Source organism: Zophobas morio, unplaced genomic scaffold (genome assembly GCF_036711695.1).
Source record: "Zophobas morio isolate AGI-343-1 ecotype UQ-CSIRO unplaced genomic scaffold, CSIRO_AGI_Zmor_V1 ptg000010l, whole genome shotgun sequence".
In the NCBI taxonomy this organism is placed as follows: domain Eukaryota; kingdom Metazoa; phylum Arthropoda; class Insecta; order Coleoptera; family Tenebrionidae; genus Zophobas; species Zophobas morio.
In genome coordinates this window covers 2324817-2349874 of record NW_026972115.1, presented here as the reverse complement: position 1 = coordinate 2349874, position 25058 = coordinate 2324817, and the positions used below count along the sequence as shown (strand labels likewise).

Sequence of the window (25058 nt, the reverse complement as noted above, 5' to 3'; positions counted from 1 at the left end):
TCTTGTTGTGAAAAAAATATTACAGCACATATATTAAGAAAAAAGGCCAAAATGTAGGTCCTTGACGAATATCAATAAATCTTGTTGATTGAAACGTCGAGAACTATCTTCAACAATGCGTAAGTATTGACAGAAAGGTACAGTGTAGAAAATGATGTCTGTAATCATAGGTTATTCTCCCCTATAAATAAATAATGTTCTATTATTTTTATTTAAATTTAATACATATATTGCACAGAAACGTCAAACTTGACAACCGACGGACTCTGTTTTGAATTGTTTTAAAAATAAAAGGCTGACAATGAGAAATGGGTAGACAAAACTGACCTTCGATACATGATGATAATTGAGTATAACTGTTTAAAAAAATAAAATTATCATTTCGATGGTTTTCTAACCTCTTCCGCAATCTGGCAACCTTGCCATCTCAGTGAAAAGAACAATTATTGAGTGCCTTTAGCCACTTCCCGGTATTTGCGCCGATGAGTCATGCAGCAGATGGCGACAAAAGCTGTCATCCTGTCAAACTTTTACGTTTATTAAGTCTTCGAAATTCGTTTTATTTACACCAGCTCCAATTCGACTCGTCTCTGTTAACCCGTGCCGCGACCTAACTCCCCACGATGAGTTTCTTCGGGAAAATGTTCGGGAAGAAGGAGGACAAGGGCCCCACGACGGGAGAGGCCATCCAGAAACTGCGCGAAACCGAGGACATGCTCATCAAAAAACAGGAATACCTGGAATCCAAGATCGACCAGGAAGTAATCACAGCGAAAAAAAACGCGTCAAAAAATAAACGAGGTAAGCAGTTGTCATTGACCCTTAATTAATCCTCATAGCATTCACGCCTCATTGACATCCAGCGGCCATTCAGGCCCTGAAGAGGAAGAAACGGTACGAAAAGCAGCTCCAACAAATCGATGGCACGCTCAGCACCATCGAGATGCAGAGGGAGGCCCTGGAAGGTGCCAACACGAACACGGCTGTCCTGAAGACCATGAAAGACGCGGCGGACGCGCTTAAAAACGCCCATCTCAACATGTAAGCCCCACTTTCGGCATAGTCGCGCGATTTCACGCTATGTTGTAGGGATGTTGATGAGGTGCATGGTATGATGGACGACATTGCCGAACAACAGGACTTAGCGAATGAAATCTCGAACGCGATTAGCAACCCGGTTGGATTTGGGGACGACGTGGACGACGACGAGCTCGAAAAGGAGCTGGAGGCGCTGGAGGAAGAAGCCTTGGAGGAGAAATTAGTCGAGGTGCCTCATCCACACGAGCTACCAGCTGTGCCTACTGGAGATATTGCTAAACCGAAACCAGCGAGTACGTATAGAGTGACATAACTTGAGTTTGGGGTAACTTTTGATTTGTAGAGAGCCGAGTCGATGACGATGATGACATGAAGGAGCTGGAAGCTTGGGCTTCGTAAATTCAGGGATTATTCACATTAACAGTTTTTGTCACCGTATAAAGCTGCAATAACGAGCACGTGGTTCGGCTGGTAGTGCTTTGTTTGGAGCATAATCCGCTTTTTTAAATTGTACATAAACAGGTATATAATTAAGCTAAACGTGTATCTAATTATTGTTGATGAGTAATTTTACTATTGTGTTTTGGTAGGTAATAAATATTATATTTACATACTTGGTGTTACTGCATGTGGGAATGTAAATGAAGGGGGCAAGCCAATTCGGAAAAGTGAGGTTATGTTTTTATTATTATACAAATTTTAAATTCCTATGACTAACACACACCCAAATGAGTCTGCTAACACACATTAAGACAAAAACACAGTACTCTAGGGCAAATTTTAATAATAATAATTTAAACTATAAATAAAATCGCAGTAACATCAAAAATCCAAGTTGGCAGCCCTGTCCTAATTGAAAATAATGATTTCGCACAACTCTACACCTCAAAATAAACGACATTTTTTCTGGGGTCACAAAATCCACTAAAGAATGTAACCATTTCATCAACAAACACAAATCACGACTTCTTTTTCTTTCTAACAACGAAAATAACCACCCCCTAGTGACACTCGTCGTAACGTTGGCACCCCTTTCATTGAAGATTTAAACTTCACCATGTGCGTGCATCCAGCCCTCTAGAATCACGATAATTTCGTATTCGACGCCACGTAAGTCCCCAAAATGCCGAAAAGGAAGCCCCCTCAGCCCGAGCAACCCTCCAAGAAGCCGAAACTCGCCCCGGAAGAGTCACCCCCGGCACCTGCTCCCCTAACCAAACGCCTCCACCACCCCCAAAAAGACACCATCGCGTGGCCCAACGACGACATCCTGGAACTTTTGACCAAAATTGAAGCCAACTTGCCCCAAGACGACAACCTGAAGTACTGTCGCCGGTTGGAGAAGCTCGACTGGGAAGTCATACCCTTCAAAAGCCACTCGATTGAAGCTTGCAAGAACACTTGGTCTGCGTTGTACAGACAGGTGAGGAAGTATCGCCTCCTCCGTGAGGTAGTGACCGACATGAAGGAGATGATCGGGGCACGTAAAGTAAGCAAGCACCCCGAGAAGCCCAAGCAGCCCTGGAACAGCTACATGTTTTTTGTGGAGGAGAAGCGCCCGGTTGTCGTTAACGCAAACCCCAACCTGCACCCGCACCTAATTTCGAAGAAATTGGGGCAGATGTTTAAGGACTTGTCGGGGGTGGAGAAGGAGAGATACGAGACTTTGGCTAAAGCCGCTAGACAGGAGTATACAGAGAAGTTGCACAGGTTTTATGAGGAGCACCCGGAGATGATTCCTAAGAAGACGAAGCGCAGCAAGCCGGTGCAGTTCGAGGAGGGGCGGGGGCCCCCGCAGAAAGCCAAGACTCCGTTTGAGTTGTATGTGACAGTGGAGAGCGAAAAGGAGGCTAGTGATGTTCCTAATTTCATTGTGATGAAGAAATGTAGAGAGCAGTGGAACGAATTGAGTGATAAGGAGAAGTTCTTTTGGATTAATTGGGCTGATGAGTTGTATAGTAAGTATTTGGAGGATTTGAAGGAGTATGTGAAGGATCATCCGGAATACACGCCGGAGAAGATTAAGCCTGTTATTACTAAAAAAGAGAGGAAGATTAAGGAGCGTTGCTCGGGAAAGCCTGATAAGCCCCCGCATGGTTCGTACCATTTGTTTTCTAAGATGATCCTCGAGAGTGATGAAGTGAGGAATATTAATAGTAAGGATCTGATGAATTATGTGTCGGAGAAGTGGAGGGCGTGTTCTGATGAGGAAAAGAATGAGTATAAGGTTAGAGTTGAGCAGCTATGGGAGGATTATCATCAGAAATTGGAGGAGTATTTGATGACGTTGCCGCCTGAAGATAGAGATAGGATTCGGGAGGAGGAAAGTAGGAAGAAGTATAGAAATGAAGGGAAGAGTCCTGTTGCCAAAAAGCCGCCTCCTGTTAAAGTCTCAAAGCCGGAGCTGCCTCCCAGTACTTTATTTAAGTATTTTTTGAAAGTCTACACAGGTAAGTCACTTTAGTAGTTGTATTTAGTGAACTTGACATAGCCAACTAACATCTGCGCTCTCTATGGTATTTGGTTGATTCTAACCTCAAAAATTCGTTCTATTATAGTTTTCTTTAACTAAACGGAGTAAAAGTTCGTCTTTTTATCAAAGAAGCCTTTTACTAGCCCCGCCCACATGTCTTTTATTTTCTTAGAGGGTATGCCATTTGCCAAAATCAGTCTTATCTTATCAAATACTAGCCCCGCCCACCCACCCTCTATTTTCTTAGAAGGTATGTCATTTGCCAAAATCAGTATTATCTTAGGTACTAGCCCCGCCCCCGCACTATTCTCATTCTAAACCAAAAAATTTTACTCAAGAACTCGAAAAATCGGAAGATCAAAAATCGAATATTCAATAAATCCAAAAATTGAAAAATCAAAAATCTGAAAAATGGAAAAATTGAATTGAAAAATCGAGAAGTCGACCAATTGAAGAATCGAAACATCAAAAAAACGAAAAACTGACAAATTTAAAATCAAAAAATTTAAAAAACGGAAATATCGAAGCATAAAAAAAAACCGATGAATTGAAAATTCCCAAAACTGAAACATCCAACAATTGGTAAATCGAAAAATCGGAATACCAAATACATATTTTAAAATTAGAAAAACCAAAAAATCAGTAACCTGAAGAATCGAAAAATCGAGAAATCGACCAATTGAAGAATCGAAAAATTGTAAAAACTGAAAAATCGAAATATCAAAAAAAAGAAAAATTGAAAATTTTCAAATCTAAAAATCAAAAATTTAAAAAATCGAAATATCCAACACTTGATAAATCGATAAATTGAAAAATCGAAAAACCAAATATTTTAAAAATTGAAAAATTGAAAGACCAAAAACTTTTAACCCAAGAACTCGAAAAATCGGAAGATCGAAGGATCGAAAATTCAATAAATCCAAAAATTGAAAAATCAAAAACCTGAAAAATCGAAAAATTGAACTGAAAAATCGAGAAATCAAAAAATTGTAGAAGTCGAGAAATTGAAATATCAAAAAAACAACAAATTGACAAATTTAAAATCGAAAAATCTAAAATTTAGAAAACGGTAAAATCGTAACAAAAAAAAACAAAAATTGAAAACTTTGTAATCTAAAAATCAAAAATTTAAAAAAGTCGATGAATTGAAATTGAAATATCTAACAATTGATAAATCGATAAATTGAAAAATCGAAAAACAAATATTTTAAAAATTGAAAAACCAAAAAATTTTAACTCAAGAACTCAAAAAATCGGAAGATCGAACATGGAATATTCAATAAATCCAAAAGTTGAAAAATCAGAAACCTGAAAAATCGTTAAAATAAAATGGAAAAATCGAGAAATCGAAAAATTGAAGAATCGAGAAATTGTAAAAACCGAGAAATCAAAACATCAAAAAAACGAAAACTGACGAGTTTAAAATCAAAAAATTTAAAATTTTGAAAAACGGGAATATCGAAAAAAAAAACGAAAAAGTGAAAACTTTGGAATCGAAAATTCAAAAATTTTAAAAATTGAAAAATTGAACATCCAAAATATTTTAACGCAAGAAATCGAAAAATCGGAAGATCGAGGAATCGAAAGATCGAAAATTATAAATCAAAAACCTGAAAAATCGAAAAATTGAACTGAAAAAACAAGAAATCGAAACATAAAAAAAAAAACAAAAACTGACAAATTTAAAATCAAAAGATTTAAAATTTTGAAAAACGAGAATATCGGAACATTAAAAAAACGAAAAATTGAAAACTTTGCACTCGAAAAATAAAAAATTTAAAAAATCGATGAATTGAAAATTTCCAAAACTAAAACATCCAACAATTGATAAATCGATAACTTGAAAAATCGAAAAATCGGAAGATCGAAAAATCGAATGTTCAATAAATCCAAAAATTGAAAAATCAAAAACCTGAAAAATCAAAAAATTGAATTGAAAAATCGAGAAATCAAAAATTTAAAAAGCAATGAATTGAAAATTCCCAAAACTAAAATATCCCACAATTGATAAATCGATAAATTGAAAAATCGAAAAACCAAATATTTTAAAAATTGAAAAAGAAAAACCAAACAATTTTAACCCAAGAACTCGAAAAATCGGAAGATCGAGAAATCGAAAAATCGAAAATTTAAAAAATCCGAAAATTGAAAAATCGAAAAATTGAAAAAGAGAAAGATTGTAAAAGCCGAGAAATCGAAACATCAAAAAAAACGAAAAATAGAAAACTTTGAAAACGAAAAATCAAAAATTTTAAAAATCGATGAATTGAAAATTCCGAAAACTGAAACAGCCAGCAATCGATAAATTGAAAAATCAAAAAACCAAGTATTTTAAAAGTTGAAAAACCAAAAAATTTTAACTCAAGAACCCCAAAAATCGGAGGGTCGAAAAATTGAATTGAAAAATCGAGAAATCGAAAAATTGAAGAATCGAAAAATTGTAAAAATCGAAAAATCGAGAAACCAAAAATTTAAAAAATCGATGAATTGAAAATTCCCAAAACTGAAATATTCAACAATTGATATTTCGATAAATCGAAAAATCGAAAAACCAAATATTTTAAAAATTGTAAAATTGAAAAACCATACAATTTTAACCCAAGAAATCGAAAATTCAATAAATCCAAAAACTGAAAAATCAAAAACCTGAAAAATCAAAAATTTTAAAAATCGATGAATTGAAAATTCCCAAATCTGAAACATCCAACAATTCATAAATCAATAAATTGAAAAATCGAAAAATCAAGTATTACAAAAATTAAAAAACCAAAAAAATTTTAAATCAAGAACTCGGAAAATCGGAAGATCGAAAAATTGAATATTCAATAAATCCAAAAATCGAAAAATCAAAAACATGAAAAATCGAAAATTTGAACTGAAAAATCGAGAAATCAAAAATCGAAAACCTGAAATCTCTAAAATATGTATTAAAAAACGAAAAATAGCATTGTAAAATTGTTAAATTTAAAAATCGGAACAATGAAAATAAACAGTTGCAAAATCAAAAATTTAAAAAGTCGATGAATTGAAAATTCCCAAAACCGAAATGTCTAACCATTGATAAATTAACAAATTGAAAAATCCAAAAATCAGATAATTTAAAAATTGAAAAACCAAAACATTTTAACTCAAGAACTAGAAAAATCGGAAGATCGAAGAATCGAAAATTCAATAAATCCGAAAATTGAAAAATCAAAAACCTGAAAACTCGAAAAATTGCACTGAAAAATCGAGAAATCAAAAAATTGGAGAAAATTTTGAAAAACGGGAATATCGAAACAAAAAAAAACGAAAAAGTGAAAACTTTGGAATCGAAAAATCAAAAATTGAAATTTTCCAAAACTAGAACATCTAACAATTCATAAATCGATAAATTGAAAAATCGAGAAACCAAATATTTTTAAAATACATATTTTAAAAATTCAAAAATTGAAAACTTTGCTATAGAAAAATCAAAAATTTTAAAAATCGATGAATTGAAAATTTCCAAAACTGAAACATCCAACAGTTCAAAAAAATTCAAAAAATTCCAAATCGATAAAATGAAAAAACGAAAAATCGGAAGATCGAAAAATCGAATGTTCAATAAATCCAAAAATTGAAAAATCAAAAACCTGAAAAATCGAAAAGTTGAATTGAAAAATCGAGAAATCGAACAATGAAGAATCGAAAAATTGTAAAAATTGAAAAATTGAAAAATCAAAATATTTTAATCCAAGAACTCGAAGAATCGGAAGATCAAGAAATCGAAAATCGAATAAATCCAAAAACTGAAAAATCAAAAACCTGAAAAATCGAATAAGTCAATTGAAAAATCGAGAAATCGAAAAATTGTAAAAACCGAGAAATCAAAACATCAAAAAAAAAACGAAAAACTGACAAATTTAATATCGAAAAATTTTAAATTAAAAAAATTGAAAATTCGAGACATCAAAAATTAAAAAATTGAATCGCTTAAAATCGAAAAATCAAAGATCACAAAATCAAAAATCGGAAACCTGAAATATCGAAAATTGTTAAATTTAAAATCGAAAAAATGAAAATAAAAAGTTGATAAACCAAGAAATTGCAAAATCCTAAAATTAAAGAAACCAAAATTTAAAAGTTGAAAAATCAAAAATTTCAAAAGTCGATGAACTGAAAATTCCCAAAACCGAAATGTCTAACCATTGATAAATTAATAAATTGAAAAATCGAAAAATCAGATATAAAAATTCAAAGATTGAAAACCAAAAAATTTTAACTCAAGAACTCGAAAAATCGAAAATTCAATAAATCTAAAAATTCAAAAATCAAAAACCTGAACAACAGAAAAATTGAATTGAAAAATCGAGAAATCGTAACATCAAAATAACGAAAAACTGACAAATTTAAAATCGAAAAATTTATAATTTAAAAAATGAAAAATTCGAAACAAAAAAAATTGAAAAATCGAAAAAAGCGACAAACCATCCACCTTTATTTTCCTAGAGAGTTTGTCATTTGCCAAAATCAGTCTTATCTTATCAATTAATAGCCCCGCCCACCCACCCTCTATTTTCTTAGAGGATATATCATTTACCAAATCAGTCTTATCTTAGCATTTTCATTTAGAGCAGATAAAATAAATCACTGAAAGGAGGCGGAGTGGGTGAGCGGGTTTAAATATATATTCTACATTTTTGTTATAACGGGTGATGAAAAAGTTTTTAGAGTAGAGTTTGCCATGGAAATAATTGTCATGTCTTTGATTAAATTGCAAATGTCAGGCATTACCTCATTTGCATTTTAATCAAAAACATGACAAATATTTCCATGGCCAACTCTAATGTAAAAACTTTTTTCTACTCATTAAGGTTGAAGTTTGTCATTTTCCCATCGCTGGCAGTGGATGAAATTTCATTTCACCCTCTAGTGGAAAAATACTCGGCCGTCTACGATTTTAACGGGTCGTCCAGCCTGAGCGTTTCGCAGCTAGCGAAACGTGTCGCGTATCGCCTGCACCGACCGCACCGTCCGCTTCGCGCGCTTCGAAAATCATGACGCCTAGGCTGGACGACCCGTTAGTGTTTGACGTTTAATACTGCTAGTTTACACAAGTGAAAACAATGAACATGAGTGAGACTGACGAAGTTTCTGAAGAAATTTTGAATGCTGCCAATGCGGCATTTTCGAATCTGATACCCGAAAAGTCTAAAAAGTTTTATGAGCTAACATACCGAAAATTTATGAAGTGGAGAGAGAGAAAACAATGCCGTTCATTTAATGAAGACGTTTTTGGTGCATATTTTTTTACTTTATTAGTGAATGCAGGCGGCGATATTATGATGTTAAAAAGACACGGTGGGTGGAAATCATCCACCGTAGCTGAAGGATACATCGACGAATCGTTATCTGCAAGAAAAGATATTGCAAACAGGTTGTTTATAGATAAACCATCAACTTCAACAAGTGCAGTTATTGATACAGGAAGCAGCCAACTAAGTTTAAACAAAGATACAAGTTCAAATAATACTTACGATAAAAGTGTAAATATTATTGGTGATAATTGCACAAATTGTTCTATTACAGTTAATGTATTTCAAAAATAAAATACCTACCATAAACAAACATTTATTTCCTAATTTCTTAGAAAAAATAGTATATGCAACTCGCGGATGAAGAAATTTCAACGGCTCGAGTTTCTTTTTCGCACTCGCTCGTTGCACTCGCTCGTGTGAAAAAATCACTCTCGCCGTTGAAATTCAACTTCATCCACTAGTTCCATAATGTACTATTTCATCACTCTACTATTTGCTATAAGAGTTGTTTCTTATTTCAAAACAAAAAATTAGAGAACGGGTGGGTGGGCGGGGCTAAGTTTAACTTTCTCCTACAGTCTTCTCTCTACAGACTCTTCATTCTAGTGACTAGTGCGTAGATAAATTGTTAAACAAAGTATGCAGAAAGTGTTAATCTGGTGTTAACGAATTTTTGAGGTTGGCAGAATCGGTTTCAACAATGAAATTCGCCAGATCTTAGTTGGCCATGTTCTTAAATACGAGTGGCGCCATCTGTTGAATTCTATAAAACTTCTTGCAACTCCCTCTAGGTGACGAAGATGCTACTACAGTCTGGAAAAAACTGACCCGCGAAGAAAAACAGCCTTACGAACAGAAACTGAACGAAGAGAGACAAACCTACATCAAAGACTACGAAGCATACTTAAAAACCTTAAGTAGAGAAGAACTCGAGAAACTCGGTCAATCCCTGACCAATCAATACTCGAGTGAGTCAGAGTCGGAATCGGAAACCTCCACCGAAACCAATTAATTTATTTTGTTCTTGTTTTTTGAAGTTGTATTTTTTCTAAATATTAAAGTTCTGTTACGTCACCTATCGCGCTTTAATTACCTTCCCGCTGATAACCCGATAACGTCGACCCATTGCATTATCACAACACTACCTACTACAGTTACAATTACGGCGGCGCGTCGCCGCACAACACCAAGCGTCCTTCATTCACCCTCGTACCTGATGAGTGTTCACACGAAATGAGTTTCCTGCAGAAGGTAATGGGGCGGAAGCCCAAAAAAGCCCCGGCGCTGCCCGACGCCATCCAGCGCCTCAAGGGCACGGAGGAGATCCTCCTGAAACGCCAGTCCTACCTGGAGGAGAAAATCAAACGGGAAGTGGCCACGGCGAAGAAGAACGCCTCCACGAACAAAAAAGGTGGGTAGAAAGGGCCGCATTTCCGACCTAATCGGGGTTTCAGTTGCCTTACAAGCCCTCCAGAGGAAGAAGCGCTACGAGAAGCAGCTGCAGCAGGTGGACGGGGCCCTAACCACGCTGGAGACGCAGAGGGACGTCTTGGAGAACGCCAACACCAACACTCTGGCGCTGGACTCGATGCAGAGGGCGTCCAAAGCGCTCAAGGCCGTCCACAAAGACATGTAAGCGCTAGTGTCGCTAGTTTTTCGTGTGTGACGAAGTGGTTCCAGAGACGTGGATAAGGTTGACCAGATTTTGGAGGATTTGGCGGAGCAGAGGGAGGTTAGTGATGAGATAGCGGACGCGATTGGGCAGCCGGTGGGGTTCAACGACGGGGATTTGGATGAGGACGAGCTGGAGAGGGAGCTGGAGGAGCTAACCGAGGGGTTGGAGGAGTTTTCGGTCGAGGAGGATTTGCCGTCTGTGCCTGTGAACGACGTCCGGATTGGCGAGAAAAGTGAGTGGGGTTGTTATGTGGCGTTTTTTGATTGGGTTTTTGCAGAAGGGAAGGAGAAGGAGAAGCGGAAGGTTTTGGCGGCGTCTTAGTACCAAGGACCACGGATATTTTTGGATGTTTTTAGATGAGAGGCTTTTATTGTTTGTTATATTTTCATACGGCTTTATGCTTTATACTCGTTGAGAAAGCTCCGTTGTGATTGTACTGCGTACACTTTTAGAATATTTTTTATAAGCAATAAATGAAGTGAAATTGAGTGTTTGTTTTAAAGGTGAAAAAAGAGTGGAGCGAAAGGGGGCCAGATGTGATGACAGTGCTTTTTATAATCCAGGAATGTAATTCTTTCATTTTCCTGCAATAGCAGTTTTTACTGCTCCTATTTATTTATTTTTTGTTATTTCTTTTCTTATTTTGACGTTTGTTGACGACTTTTGGGTGCACTTTGAGGTTATCTTGTAAACGTTAACCAAAATTTGTGTGTTCATTCATTCCAAAAAATTATGACGTCCTCTAAAATATTTACAAGCATCAGGTGTCAATATAAAAAAACGTTAATATAATTTTACACTTTATTTCAAAGATTATAAGATAGAATAAACGGAAATTTTGATAAGATACTAGCACTTATTAAGCGATTACAGAACATCTCCTAAAATTTGTTTATTTATCTTTGATTTCTCTACCCTTTTTTTATACTACTTATTTTTATTAATTTTTGTCATTGTTGTTTTTTGTTTGAATAAAATATTCTCAAATAGTTTGCTCTTTTTTTCTCCTTTTCCAAAGCAATAGCTAAAGGCACTCAGAAACTACCAAACCCACGCCTTGAAATTATTTGCTTAAAAATTTGAAAACATTTCAACGTTTTAATAAAACTGTTAAAAAGAGGAGACCGTGCTGCAACAAACTTTTTTATGACATTTTTACCTTTTTTTGTTGTCGGTTTTTGTCTTTTTTGAATCACCCTTTTGTGATTTTTGTCACTTTTTTATGTTTTTTGGTTTATTTTATATAGTTGTGTCGCATTTTTTTGGTTTCTCTTTTTTCTTTACTTGTTTTTTTCGCCTTTTTTTTCATTCTTTTGTAGACTTTTTGGACCGTTTTTTACTAAAACTGACCACTCGAAAAATTGAAAATCGGAACATTAAAAATCCGAAGAATCAAAAAATCAAAAATCAAACAACTGCGAACAAAAATTAAAAAACGAAAAACCGTCTTGTAATACCGAAAAATTGAAAATTCAAACATTAAAAAATCGAAAAACTCATAAAACGAAAAATTAAAATAGCGAAAAATTGAAGTGTCAAAAAAAATGGCAAAATTGTAATATTTAAAAATCAAAAAATACGAGAAATCAGAAATCAGACCACCCGAAAAATTCAAAATCTAAAAACTAAAAATCCAAAAATTAGAAATCGAAAAACTGAAATATCAAAAAAATCAAAAATTGAAAAACAGCGTTGTAAAATTGAAAAATCCACAACTGAATGATCGAAATATTGCAGAATTGTTGTTAAATTTAAAAATCGAAAAAATTAAAAATAAAGAAGTTGATTGATAAATCAAAAAATGCAAAATCGTAAAATCAAAGAAACCAAAAACTGAAAAATTCGTGAGTTTAAAAAAGAAAAAACTCGAAATTGCTCTCGCCTTTTTTTGTCGATTGAAAAAACAAATATTTTAAAAAGGCAAAAATTGAAAAACCAAAAAATTTTAAATTCAGTTTGAATAATTGAAAATCAAGAAATCGAAAAACTGAAACATCAAGAAATCGAAACACTGAAAAATCGAGAAATCGAAACATTAAAAAAACGACAAATTGACAAATTTAAAATCGAAAAAACCAAAATTTAAAAAATGGAAAAATCGAAACATAAAAAAAAACGAAAAATTGAAAACTGAAATCGAAAAACCAAAAATTTTCAAATGATGAATTAACCCAAGAACTCGAAAAATCGGAAGATCGGGAAATCGAAACATCTAAATCACAAAAAAGTTAAAAATTAAAAATCGAAAAGTGAGAAACCAAAAATTAATAAACCAAAAAATTGCAATAATCGGGAAATCAAAACATCAAAAAAACGAAAAACCGACAAATTTAAATTCGAAAAATTTAAGATTTAAAAATTGAAAATTCGAAACATCAAAAAAAACGAAAAATTGAAAAATTAAAAATCGAAAAACATGACAAGTTTAAAAATTGCAAAATCATGAAATTGAAGAAATCAAAAATTCAAATATTGAATTGCTTAAAATCGAAAATTGAAAACTTTTAAACTGACCACTTGAAAAATTGAAAATCTAAAAACTAAAAATCAAGAAATCAAGGATCACAAAATCAAAAATCGAAAACCTGAAATATCGAAAATTGTTAAATTTAAAAATCGAAAAAGTGAAAATAAAAAGTTGATAAACCAAGAAATTCCAAAATCCTAAAATTAAAGAAACCAAAATTTAAAAGTTGAAAAATCAAAAATTTTAAAAAATCGATGAAATGAAAATTCCCAAAACTGAAATGTCTAACAATTGATAAATTGATTAATTGAAAACTCGAAAAATCAAATATTTGAAAAATTGAAAAAGAAAAAAATTTTTAGTGAGCACTCGAAGAATTGAAAATCGCAACATTAAAAATTCGAAGAATCACTATAATAGTGAGTGAATAATTCACAAAATCAGAAATCGAAAAACTGAAATATCGAAAAAATTAAAAATTGAAAAATAGCATAAAATTGAAAAATCGAAAACTGAATGATCGAAATATTGCATAATTGTTGTTAAATTTAAAAATCCAAAAAATTAAAAATAAAGAAGTTGATTGATAAATCAAAAAATGCAAAATCGTAAAATCAAAGAAACCAAAAACTGAAAAATTCGTGAGTTTAAAAAAGAAAAAACTCAAAATTGCTCTCGCCTTTTTTCTGTTGATTGAAAAAACAAATATTTTAAAAATCAAAAAATTGAAAAATCAAAACATTTAAAATTCAATTTGAATAATTGAAAATCAAGAAATCGAAAAACTGAAACATCCAGAAATCGAAAAACTGAAAAATCGAGAAATCGAAACATTAAAAAAAAAATTGACAAATTTAAAATCGAAAAAACTAAAATTTAAGAAACGGAAAAATCGAAACAAAAAAAAAAACGAAAAATTGAAAACTGAAATCGAAAAATAAAAAATTTTCAAATGATGAATTGAAAATTCTCAAAACTAAAATATCCAACAATTGATAAATTGAAAAACCTAAAAATCGGAGAACCAAATATTCTAATAATCGAAAAATTGAAAAACCAAAAAATTTAAACCCAAGAACTCGAAAAATCGGAAGATCGAGAAATCGAAACATCTAAAACACGAAAAAGTAAAAAATTAAAAATTGAAAAAAGCCAGAAACCAAAAATTGATAAACCAAAAAATTGCAAAATCATGAAATTGAAGAAACCAAAAATTGAAAAATTTAACCGTTTAAAATCGAAAATAGAAAAATTTCAAACTGACCACACAAAAAATTGAATTAAAAATCGAAAAACCAAGAATCCCAAATTCAGAAATCGAAAAACTGAAATATCAAAAAAATTAAAATTCAAAAATTGCGTGGTAAAATTGGAAAATCAAAAAACTGAATTTTCGAAATATTGCAAAATTGTTATATTTAAAAATCGAAAAAATGAAAAATAAAGTGGTAAAATTGCTATCGCCTTTTTACCTTTTTTTTACTGATTTTTTGTTCGTTTCTTTTTCTGTCGATTCTTTATATGTTTTTATAGCCTTTCTTTTTTAATTAACTTTTTTCTCTTTTCTCCCTATTTTTGTTGCTTTTTTTGTCGCCTTGATTTGTTGTCTTTTTGTCACATTTTTGTGGCTTTTTATTGACTGCCATTTTTTTGCAATTTTTTTGTATTTTGTTGCCTTCTGGATAGTTTATTTCTCTCGTTTTTAATTTTCGTCTCTTGTTTTTTTTAGGCTTTTCTTTGTGCACCCTTTGTGTAGTTCTTTTCATCCCCTTTTTTGTGGTGTCTTTTTTGTGATTTTTTTATTTTTTTACTCCCGTTTTTTGTAATTTCTCTCCCTTGTCTTATTGAATCTTTTATCGCTTTTTATTTTCTTTTCCTTTGTGGCATTTTTGTTTTCTTTTTGAGTCCCGATTTTTTGTCAGTTGTTTTTGTTTCTTATCGCTTTTTTCGTCATGTTTTAGTTATCGACGTTTTTTTATTGTTTTGTGAATTTTTGGTAGGATGTTTTTGTCCTTTTTTGTTGTGTTTTTTTTTTAACTTTTCTTTATCGTTTTTTGACTCATGTTTCGTGTTCTTTGTCGCTTCTTCGTCTCCTTTTTATTGATTTTTGTTCCTTTTTTTAATGCTTTTGATTCCGATTTTTGTTTCTTAACTCTTTTTTGTTGTCTTTTGTTCGTCCCCCTTTCTATAGCCTTATTCTCGCCTTTTTTACATTTTCTTTTGTTGATTTTTTGATCGCCTTTGTTAATTTTTTTGTATTTTTTCGCAAGTGTTTTTTTACTCGTCTTTAGATATTATATTTTCGCTCTCATTTTTTAATCGACTTTTTTCGCTTTTTTCCCGCATTTTTGGTCTGTTTGTGAATTTTTTTGTTTTTTTTTTGTACCCTTGATTTCTTGTTTTTTTGTCCCATCTTTGTGGCTTTTAATTAACTGTCATTTTGTTGTAACTTTTTTGTTTCTTGTTGCCCTCTGGATAGTTGATTTCTCTCATTTTGATTTTTTAGTCTCTTGTTTTATAGCGTTTTTTCGTTTATTTTTCTTTTTTTTGTGGGGTTTTCTTTGTGCACCCTTTTTGTCGTTCTTTTCATCTCCTTTTCTCTGGTATTTTTTTGTCAATTTTTTTATTTTTGTAGTATTTTTTTGTTTCTTATTGCTTTTTTCGTCACCTTAAATTTATCGACTTAATTTACTGTGTTTTGCGATTTTTTGGACGTATTTTTTTTGACTCAAACGCCAGTCCTATTTGGAGGAGAAAATCAGACGGGAAGTGGCCACGGCGAAGAAGAACGCCTCCACGAACAAAAAAGGTGGGTAGAAGGGCCGCATTTCCGACCTAATCGGGGTTTCAGTTGCCTTACAAGCCCTCCAGAGGAAGAAGCGCTACGAGAAGCAGCTGCAGCAGGTGGACGGGGCCCTAACCACGCTGGAGGCGCAGAGGGACGTCTTGGAGAACGCCAACACGAACACTCTGGCGCTGGACTCGATGCAGAGGGCGTCCAAAGCGCTCAAGGCCGTCCATAAAGACATGTAAGCGCTAGTGTCGCTGGTTTTTCGTGTGTGACGAAGTGGTTCCAGAGACGTGGATAAGGTTGACCAGATTTTGGAGGATTTGGCGGAGCAGAGGGAGGTTAGTGATGAGAAAGCGGACGCGATTGGTCAGCCGGTGGGGTTCAACGATGGGGATTTGGATGAGGACGAGCTGGAGAGGGAGCTGGAGGAGCTAACCGAGGGGTTGGAGGAGTTTTCGGTCGAGGAGGATTTGCCGTCTGTGCCTGTGAACGACGTCCGGATTGGCGAGAAAAGTGAGTGGGGTTGTTGTGTGGCGTTTTTTGATTGGGTTTTTGCAGAAGGGAAGGAGAAGGAGAAGCGGAAGGTTTTGGCGGCGTCTTAGTACCAAGGACCACGGATATTTTTGGATGTTTTTAGATGAGAGGCTTTTATTGTTTGTTATATTTTCATACGGCTTTATGCTTTATACTCGTTGAGAAAGCTCCGTTGTGATTGTACTGCGTACACTTTTAGAATATTTTTTATAAGCAATAAATGAAGTGAAATTGAGTGTTTGTTTTAAAGGTGATAAAAGAGTGGAGCGAAAGGTGTTAGGTATGGTGTTGAGGAGGCAGCAATAATTTGCGAAATTGAAGTTGTTTTCGTGTTTTATTACAACAATAAAGAACGGCGTGAGAATGCGTTAATCAGTAATCGGGGACAGATGTGATGACAGTGCTTTTTGTAATGCAGGAATGTAATTATTTCATTTTCCTGCAACAGCAGTTTTTACTGCTCCTATTTATTTATTTTTTGTTATTTCTTTTCTTATTTTGACGTTTGTTGACGATTTTTGGGTGCACTTTGAGGTTATCTTGTAAACGTTAACCAAAATTTGTGTGTTCATTCATTCCAAAAAATTATGACGTCCTCTAAAATATTTACAAGCATCTGGTGTCAATATAAAAAACGTTAATATAATTTTACACTTTATTTTAAAGATTATAAGATAGAATAAACGGAAATTTTGATAAGATACCAGCACTTATTAAGCGATTACAGAGCATCTCCTAAAATTTGTTTATTTATCTTTGATTTCTCTATCCTTTTTTTTGTACTACTTATTTTTATTAATTTTTGTCATTGTTGTGTTTTTTATTGGAATAAAATATTCTCAAATAGTTTGCTCTCTTTTTCTCCTTTTCCAAAGCAACAGCTAAAGGCACTCAGAACTGCCAAACCCACTCCTTGAAATTATTTGCTTAAAAATTTGAAAACATTTCAACGTTTTAATAAAACTGTCAAGTCAGGTCAGGTCTTATTCCATGTTTTTTTCCTTTAAATCGGGTGAAAAAAGAGGAGACCGTACTGCAACAAACCCTTTTTTTATGGCATTTTTACCTTTTTTTGTTGATTTATTTCTTTCCGGGCTTTTTGTCGGTTTTTGTCTTTTTTGAATCACCCTTTTGTGATTTTTGTCACTTTTTTATGTTTTTTGGTTTATTTTATATAGTTGTGTCGCATTTTTTGGTTTCTCTTTACTTGTTTTTTTCGCCTTTTTTTCATTCTTTTGTAGCCTTTTTGGGCCGTTTTTTTACTAAAACTGACCACTCGAAAAATTGAAAATCACAACATTAAAAATTCGAAGAATCAATCACAAAATCAGAATTCGAAAAACTGAAATATCGAAAAAATCAAAAATTGAAAAATAGCGTTGTAAAATTGAAAAATCGAAAACTGAATGATCGAAATATTGCATAATTGTTGTTAAATTTAAAAATCGAAAAAATTAAAAATAAAGAAGTTGATTGATAAATCAAAAAATGCAAGATCGTAAAATCAAAGAAATCAAAAATTGAAAAATTTGTAATTTTAAAAAAAGAAAAAACTGTCAAAATTGCTGTCGTCTTCTTTTGTCGATTGAAAAAACAAATACTTTAAAAATCAAAAAATTGAAAAACCAAAAAATTTAAAATTCAGTTTGAATAATTGAAAATCAAGAAATCGAAAAACTGAAAAATCAAGAAATCGAGAAACTGAAAAATCGAGAAATCGAAACATTAAAAAAACGACAAATTGACAATTTTAAAAACGAAAAAACTAAAATTTAAAAAATGGAAAAATCGAAAAATTAAAAATTTTCAAATGATGAATTGAAAATTCTTAAAACTAAAATATCCAACAATTGATAAATTGAAAAACCTAAAAATCGGAGAACCAAATAGGTTAATAATCGAAAAATTGAAAAACCAAAAAAGATCGGGAAATCGAAACATCTAAAAACATGAAAAAGTCAAAAATTAAAAATCGAAAAGCGAGAAACCAAAAATTGATAAACCAAAAAATTGCAAAAACCGGGAAATCAAAACATCAAAAGAACGAAAAACCGACAAATTTAAATTCGAAAAATTTAAAATTTAAAAATTGAAAATTCGAAACATCAAAAAAAACGAGAAATTGAAAAATTAAAAGTCGAAAAACGTGACAAGTTTAAAAATTGCAAAATCATGAAATTGAAGAAATCAAAAATTAAAAAACTGAATTTCTTAAAATTGAAAATCTAAAAACTGAAAATCAAAAACTCAAGGATCACAAAATCAAAAATCGAAAACCTGAAATATCGAAAATTCTTAAATTTAAAAATCGAAAAAGTGAAAATAAAAAGTTGATAAACCAAGAAATTCCAAAATCCTAAAATTAAAGAAACCAAAATTCAAAAGTTGAAATATCAAAAATTTTAAAAGTCGATGAAATGAAAGTTCCCAAAACTGAAATGTCTAACAATTGATAAATTGATAAATTGAAAAATCGAAAAATCTAATATTTGAAAAATTGAAAAACAAAAAAAATTTAACTGAGCACTCGAAGAACTGAAAATCGCAACACTAAAAATTCGAAGAATCAATAATCACAAAATCAGAAATCGAAAAACTGAAATATCGAAAAAATTAAAAATTAACAATTTAAAATTCAGTTTGAATAATTGAAAATCAGGAAATCGAAAAACTGAAAAATCAAGACATCGAGAAATCAAAACATTAAAAACACGACAAATTGACAAATTTAAAATAGACAAACCTAAAATTTGAAAAATGGAAAAATCGAAATATCAAAAAAAAACCGAAAAATTGAAAACTGAAATCGAAAAATCAAAAATTTTCAAATGATGAATTGAAAATTCTCAAAATTAAAATATCCAACAATTGATAAATTGAAAAACCCAAAAATCGGAGAACCAAATATTTTAATAATAATCGAAAAATTGAAAAACTAAAAAATTTAAACCCAAGAACTCGAAAAATCGGAAGATCGGGAAATCGAAACATCTAAAACACGAAAAAGTCAAAAATTAAAAATCGAAAAAAGCGAGAAACCAAAAATTGACAAAACCAAAAAATTGCAAAAACATGAAATTGAAGAAACCCAAAATTGAAAAATTCAACCGTTTAAAATCGAAAATTGAAAAATTTCGAACTGACCACAGGAAAAATTGAATTAAAAATCGAAAAACCAAGAATCCCATAATCAGAAATCGAATAACTGAAATATCGAAAAAATTAAAAAAGAAAAATTGCTTGGTAAAATTGGAAATTCAAAATATTGCAAAGTTGTTAAATTTAAAAATCGAAAAAATGAAAAATAAACTGACAAAATTGCTATCGCCTTTTTACCTTTTTTTATTGATTTTTTGTTCGTTTCTTTTTCTGTCGATTCTTTGTTTTTTGTCACGCTTTTTGGCTGTTTGGTCTCCATTTTGTCGTTTTTTTTTTGTTTTTGAATCACCTTTTCTTCTTTCTTTTGTCACGTTTTATGTTTTTTCTTGCATTTTTAAATAGTTTTTCCGTCTCTTTATCCCTTTTTGTGTTTTTTTCTCATATGTTCTTATAGCTTTTCGTTTATAATTACCTTTTTTCGCTTTTTTCCGCATTTTTGTCGCCTTGATTTGTTGATTTTTTGTCACATTTTTGTGGCTTTTTATTGACTGCCATTTTTTTGTAACTTTTTTGTATTTTGTTGCCCTTTGGATAGTTTATTTCTCTCGTTTTTAATTTTCGTCTCTTGTATAGCTTTTTTCGGTTATTTTTCTTTTTTTTTGTAGGCTCTTCTTTGTGCACCCTTTTGTAGTTGTTTTCATCCCCTTTTTTGTGGTGTCTTTTTTGTCACTTTTTTATTTTTTTACTCCCTTTTTTCGTAATTTCCCTCCCTTTTCTTATTGAATCTTTTATCGCTTTTTATTTTCGCTTTCCTTTGTGACATTTTTGTTTTCTTTTTGATTCCCAATTTTTTGTCAGTTGTTTTTGTTTCTTATCGCTTTTTTCGTCATGTTTTATTTATCGACGTTTTTTATTGCGTTTTGTGATTTTTTTGGTAGTATTTTTTGTCCTTTTTGTTGTGTTTTTTTTTTAACTTTTCTTTATGGTTTTTTGACTCATGTTTCGTGTTCTTTGTCGCTTCTTCGTCTCCTTTTTATTGATTTTTGTTACTTTTTTTCATGCTTCTTATACCGATTTTTGTTTCTTAACTCTTTTTTGTTGTCTTTTATTCGTCCCCCTTTTTATAGCCTTATTCTCGCCTTTTTTACATTTTCTTTTGTTGATTTTTTGATCGCCTTTGTTAATTTTTTTGTATTTTTTCGCAAGTGCTTTTTTACTCGTCTTTAGATATTATATTTTCGCCCTCATTTTTTAATCGACTTTTTTCGCTTTTTTCCCGCATTTTTGGTCTGTTTGTGAATTTTTTTGTTTTTTTTTGTACCCTTGATTTCTTGTTTTTTTGTCCCATCTTTGTGGCTTTTAATTAACTGTCATTTTGTTGTAACTTTTTTGTTTCTTGTTGCCCTCTGGATAGTTGATTTCTCTCATTTTGATTTTTTAGTCTCTTGTTTTATAGCGTTTTTTCGTTTATTTTTCTTTTTTTTGTGGGGTTTTCTTTGTGCACCCTTTTTGTCGTTCTTTTCATCTCCTTTTCTCTGGTATTTTTTTGTCAATTTTTTTATTTTTGTAGTATTTTTTTGTTTCTTATTGCTTTTTTCGTCACCTTAAATTTATCGACTTAATTTACTGTGTTTTGCGATTTTTTGGACGTATTTTTTTTTTGACTCAAACGCCAGTCCTATTTGGAGGAGAAAATCAGACGGGAAGTGGCCACGGCGAAGAAGAACGCCTCCACGAACAAAAAAGGTGGGTAGGAAGGGCCGCATTTCCGACCTAATCGGGATTTCAGTTGCCTTACAAGCCCTCCAGAGGAAGAAGCGCTACGAGAAGCAGCTGCAGCAGGTGGACGAGGCCCTAACCACGCTGGAGACGCAGAGGGACGTCTTGGAGAACGCCAACACGAACACTCTGGCGCTGGACTCGATGCAGAGGGCGTCCAAAGCGCTCAAGGCCGTCCATAAAGACATGTAAGCGCTAGTGTCGCTAGTTTTTCGTGTGTGACGAAGTGGTTGCAGAGACGTGGATAAGGTTGACCAGATTTTGGAGGATTTGGCGGAGCAGAGGGAGGTTAGTGATGAGATAGCGGACGATTGGTCAGCTGGTGGGGTTCAACGATGGGGATTTGGACGAGGACGAGTTGGAGAGGGAGCTGGAGGAGCTAACCGAGGGGTTGGAGGAGTTTTCGGTCGAGGAGGATTTGCCGTCTGTGCCTGTGAACGACGTCCGATATTTTCCGATAGAATATTTTTTATAAGCAATAAATGAAGTGAAATTGAGTGTTTGTTTTAAAGGTGATAAAAGAGTGGAGCGAAAGGTGTTAGGTATGGTGTTGAGGAGGCAGCAATAATTTGCGAAATTGAAGTTGTTTTCGTATTTTATTACAACAATAAAGAACGGCGTGAGAATGCGTTAATCAATCGGGGCCAGATGTGATGACAGTGCTTTTTGTAATGCAGGAATGTAATTCTTTCATTTTCCTGCAACAGCAGTTTTTACTGCTCCTATTTACTTATTTTTTGTTATTTCTTTTCTCATTTTGACGTCTGTTGACGGTTTTTGGGTGCACTTTGAGGTTATCTTGTAAACGTTAACCAAAATTTGTGTTCATTCATTCCAAAAAATTATGACGTCCTCAAAAATATTTACAAGCATGTGTGTCAATATAAAAAACGTTAACATAATTTTACACTTAATCTCAAAGATTATAAGACAGAATAAACGGAAATTTTGATAAGATACTAGCACTTATTAAGCGATTACAGAGCATCTCCTAAAATTTGTTTATTTATCTTTGATTTCTCTATCCTTTTTTTGTACTACTTATTTTTATTAATTTTTGTCATTGTTGTGTTTTTTATTGGAATAAAATATTCTCAAATAGTTTGCTCTCTTTTTCTCCTTTTCCAAAGCAACAGCTAAAGGCACTCAGAACTGCCAAACCCACTCCTTGAAATTATTTGCTTAAAAATTTGAAAACATTTCAACGTTTTAATAAAACTGTCAAGTCAGGTCAGGTCTTATTCCATGTTTTTTTCCTTTAAATCGGGTGAAAAAAGAGGAGACCGTACTGCAACAAACCCTTTTTTTATGGCATTTTTACCTTTTTTTGTTGATTTATTTCTTTCCCGGCTTTTTGTCGCTTTTTGTCTTTTTTGAATCACCCTTTTGTGATTTTTGTCACTTTTTTATGTTTTTTGGTTTATTTTATATAGTTGTGTCGCATTTTTTGGTTTCTCTTTTCTTTACTTGTTTTTTTCGCCTTTTTTTCATTCTTTTGTAGCCTTTTTGGGCCGTTTTTTTACTAAAACTGACCACTCGAAAAATTGAAAATCGCAACATTAAAAATTCGAAGAATCAATCACAAAATCAGAATTCGAAAAACTGAATGATCGAAATATTGCATAATTGTTGTTAAATTTAAAAATCGAAAAAATTAAAAATAAAGAAGTTGATTGATAAATCAAAAAATGCAAGATCGTAAAATCAAAGAAACCAAAAATTGAAAAATTTGTAATTTTAAAAAAAGAAAAAACTGTCAAAATTGCTGTCGTCTTCTTTTGTCGATTGAAAAAACAAATACTTTAAAAATCAAAAAATTGAAAAACCAAAAAATTTAAAATTCAGTTTGAATAATTGAAAATTAAGAAATCGAAAAACTGAAAAATCAAGAAATCGAGAAACTGAAAAATCGAGAAATCGAAACATTAAAAAAACGACAAATTGACAATTTTAAAAACGAAAAAACTAAAATTTAAAAAATGGAAAAATCGAAAAATTAAAAATTTTCAAATGATGAATTGAAAATTCTCAAAACTAAAATATCCAACAATTGATAAATTGAAAAACCTAAAAATCGGAGAACCAAATATTTTAATAATCGAAAAATTGAAAAACCAAATAATTTTAACCCAAGAACTCGAAAAATCGGAAGATCGGGAAATCGAAACATCTAAAAACATGAAAAAGTCAAAAATTAAAAATCGAAAAGCGAGAAACCAAAAATTGATAAACCAAAAAATTGCAAAAACCGGGAAATCAAAACATCAAAAGAACGAAAAACCGACAAATTTAAATTCGAAAAATTTAAAATTTAAAAATTGAAAATTCGAAACATCAAAAAAAAATGAGAAATTGAAAAATTAAAAGTCGAAAAGCGTGACAAGGTTAAAAATTGCAAAATCATGAAATTGAAGAAATCAAAAATTAAAAAACTGAATTGCTTAAAATCGAAAGTTGAAAACTTTTAAACTGACCACTTGAAAAATTGAAAATCTAAAAACTGAAAATCAAAAACTCAAGGATCACAAAATCAAAAATCGAAAACCTGAAATATCGAAAATTCTTAAATTTAAAAATCGAAAAAGTGAAAATAAAAAGTTGATAAACCAAGAAATTCCAAAATCCTAAAATTAAAGAAACCAAAATTCAAAAGTTGAAATATCAAAAATTTTAAAAGTCGATGAAATGAAAGTTCCCAAAACTGAAATGTCTAACAATTGATAAATTGATAAATTGAAAAATCGAAAAATCTAATATTTGAAAAATTGAAAAACAAAAAAAATTTAACTGAGCACTCGAAGAATTGAAAATCGCAACACTAAAAATTCGAAGAATCAAGAATCACGAAATCAGAAATCGAAAAACTGAAATATCGAAAAAATTAAAAAATAACAATTTAAAATTCAGTTTGAATAATTGAAAATCAGGAAATCGAAAAACTGAAAAATCAAGAAATCGAGAAACAGAAAAATCGAGAAATCAAAACATTAAAAACACGACAAATTGACAAATTTAAAATAGACAAACCTAAAATTTGAAAAATGGAAAAATCGAAATATCAAAAAAAACCGAAAAATTGAAAACTAAATTCGAAAAATCAAAAATTTTCAAATGATGAATTGAAAATTCTCAAAATTAAAATATCCAACAATTGATAAATTGAAAAACCCAAAAATCGGAGAACCAAATATTTTAATAATAATCGAAAAATTGAAAAACTAAAAAATTTAAACCCAAGAACTCGAAAAATCGGAAGATCGGGAAATCGAAACATCTAAAACACGAAAAAGTCAAAAATTAAAAATCGAAAAAAGCGAGAAACCAAAAATTGACAAAACCAAAAAATTGCAAAAACATGAAATTGAAGAAACCCAAAATTGAAAAATTCAACCGTTTAAAATCGAAAATTGAAAAATTTCGAACTGACCACAGGAAAAATTGAATTAAAAATCGAAAAACCAAGAATCCCATAATCAGAAATCGAAAAACTGAAATATCGAAAAAATTAAAAAAGAAAAATTGCGTGGTAAAATTGGAAATTCAAAATATTGCAAAGTTGTTAAATTTAAAAATCGAAAAAATGAAAAATAAACTGACAAAATTGCTATCGCCTTTTTACCTTTTTTTTTATTGATTTTTTGTTCGTTTCTTTTTCTGTCAATTCTTTGTTTTTTGTCACGCTTTTTGGCTGTTTGGTCTCCATTTTTGTCGTTTTTTTTTTTGTTTTTGAATCACCTTTTCTTCTTTCTTTTGTCACGTTTTATGTTTTTTCTTGCATTTTGTTTGTATTTTTAAATAGTTTTTCCGTCTCTTTATCGCTTTTTGTGTTTTTTTTCTCATATGTTCTTATAGCTTTTCGTTTATAATTACCTTCTTTCGCTTTTTTCCGCATTTTTGTCGCCTTGATTTGTTGATTTTTTGTC

At 31.7% G+C, this 25058-nt stretch overlaps 4 protein-coding genes and 1 pseudogene across 5 annotated transcripts; all 5 read left to right on the top strand.

Moving 5' to 3' along the window:
• The first annotated feature begins 466 nt into the window (after window positions 1–466).
• Shrb (shrub) lies at window positions 467–1651 on the top strand. The gene is made up of 4 exons (XM_064051957.1): window positions 467–801; window positions 864–1041; window positions 1090–1331; window positions 1382–1651. The coding sequence occupies exons 1-4, from the start codon at window positions 624–626 to the stop codon at window positions 1435–1437; spliced, it is 654 nt and encodes a 217-aa protein (XP_063908027.1). The 5' UTR covers window positions 467–623; the 3' UTR covers window positions 1438–1651.
• Window positions 1652–1936: 285 nt separating this feature from the next.
• LOC135126130 (nucleolar transcription factor 1-like) lies at window positions 1937–9864 on the top strand. Its single transcript, XM_064051954.1, has 2 exons — window positions 1937–3488; window positions 9582–9864. The coding sequence occupies exons 1-2, from the start codon at window positions 2162–2164 to the stop codon at window positions 9800–9802; spliced, it is 1548 nt and encodes a 515-aa protein (XP_063908024.1). The 5' UTR covers window positions 1937–2161; the 3' UTR covers window positions 9803–9864.
• A 66-nt stretch (window positions 9865–9930) lies between these two features.
• LOC135126131 (charged multivesicular body protein 4b-like) lies at window positions 9931–10953 on the top strand. Of its 2 annotated transcripts, none has more exons than XM_064051956.1 (4): window positions 9931–10201; window positions 10245–10422; window positions 10471–10697; window positions 10746–10953. In XM_064051956.1, exons 1-4 carry the CDS (start codon window positions 10024–10026, stop codon window positions 10784–10786), a joined length of 624 nt encoding a protein of 207 aa, XP_063908026.1. In that variant the 5' UTR covers window positions 9931–10023; the 3' UTR covers window positions 10787–10953. The 2 variants fall into 2 exon arrangements, with proteins under 2 accessions (XP_063908026.1, XP_063908025.1); XM_064051955.1 differs by having other exon boundaries at window positions 10743–10953.
• A 3412-nt stretch (window positions 10954–14365) lies between these two features.
• On the top strand, window positions 14366–16492 carry LOC135126442 (charged multivesicular body protein 4b-like). Its single transcript, XM_064052489.1, has 4 exons — window positions 14366–14380; window positions 15750–15961; window positions 16010–16236; window positions 16282–16492. The coding sequence occupies exons 1-4, from the start codon at window positions 14366–14368 to the stop codon at window positions 16323–16325; spliced, it is 498 nt and encodes a 165-aa protein (XP_063908559.1). The 3' UTR covers window positions 16326–16492.
• Window positions 16493–21020: 4528 nt separating this feature from the next.
• LOC135126441 (charged multivesicular body protein 4b-like) lies at window positions 21021–22091 on the top strand (annotated as a pseudogene).
• Window positions 22092–25058: the final 2967 nt, after the last annotated feature.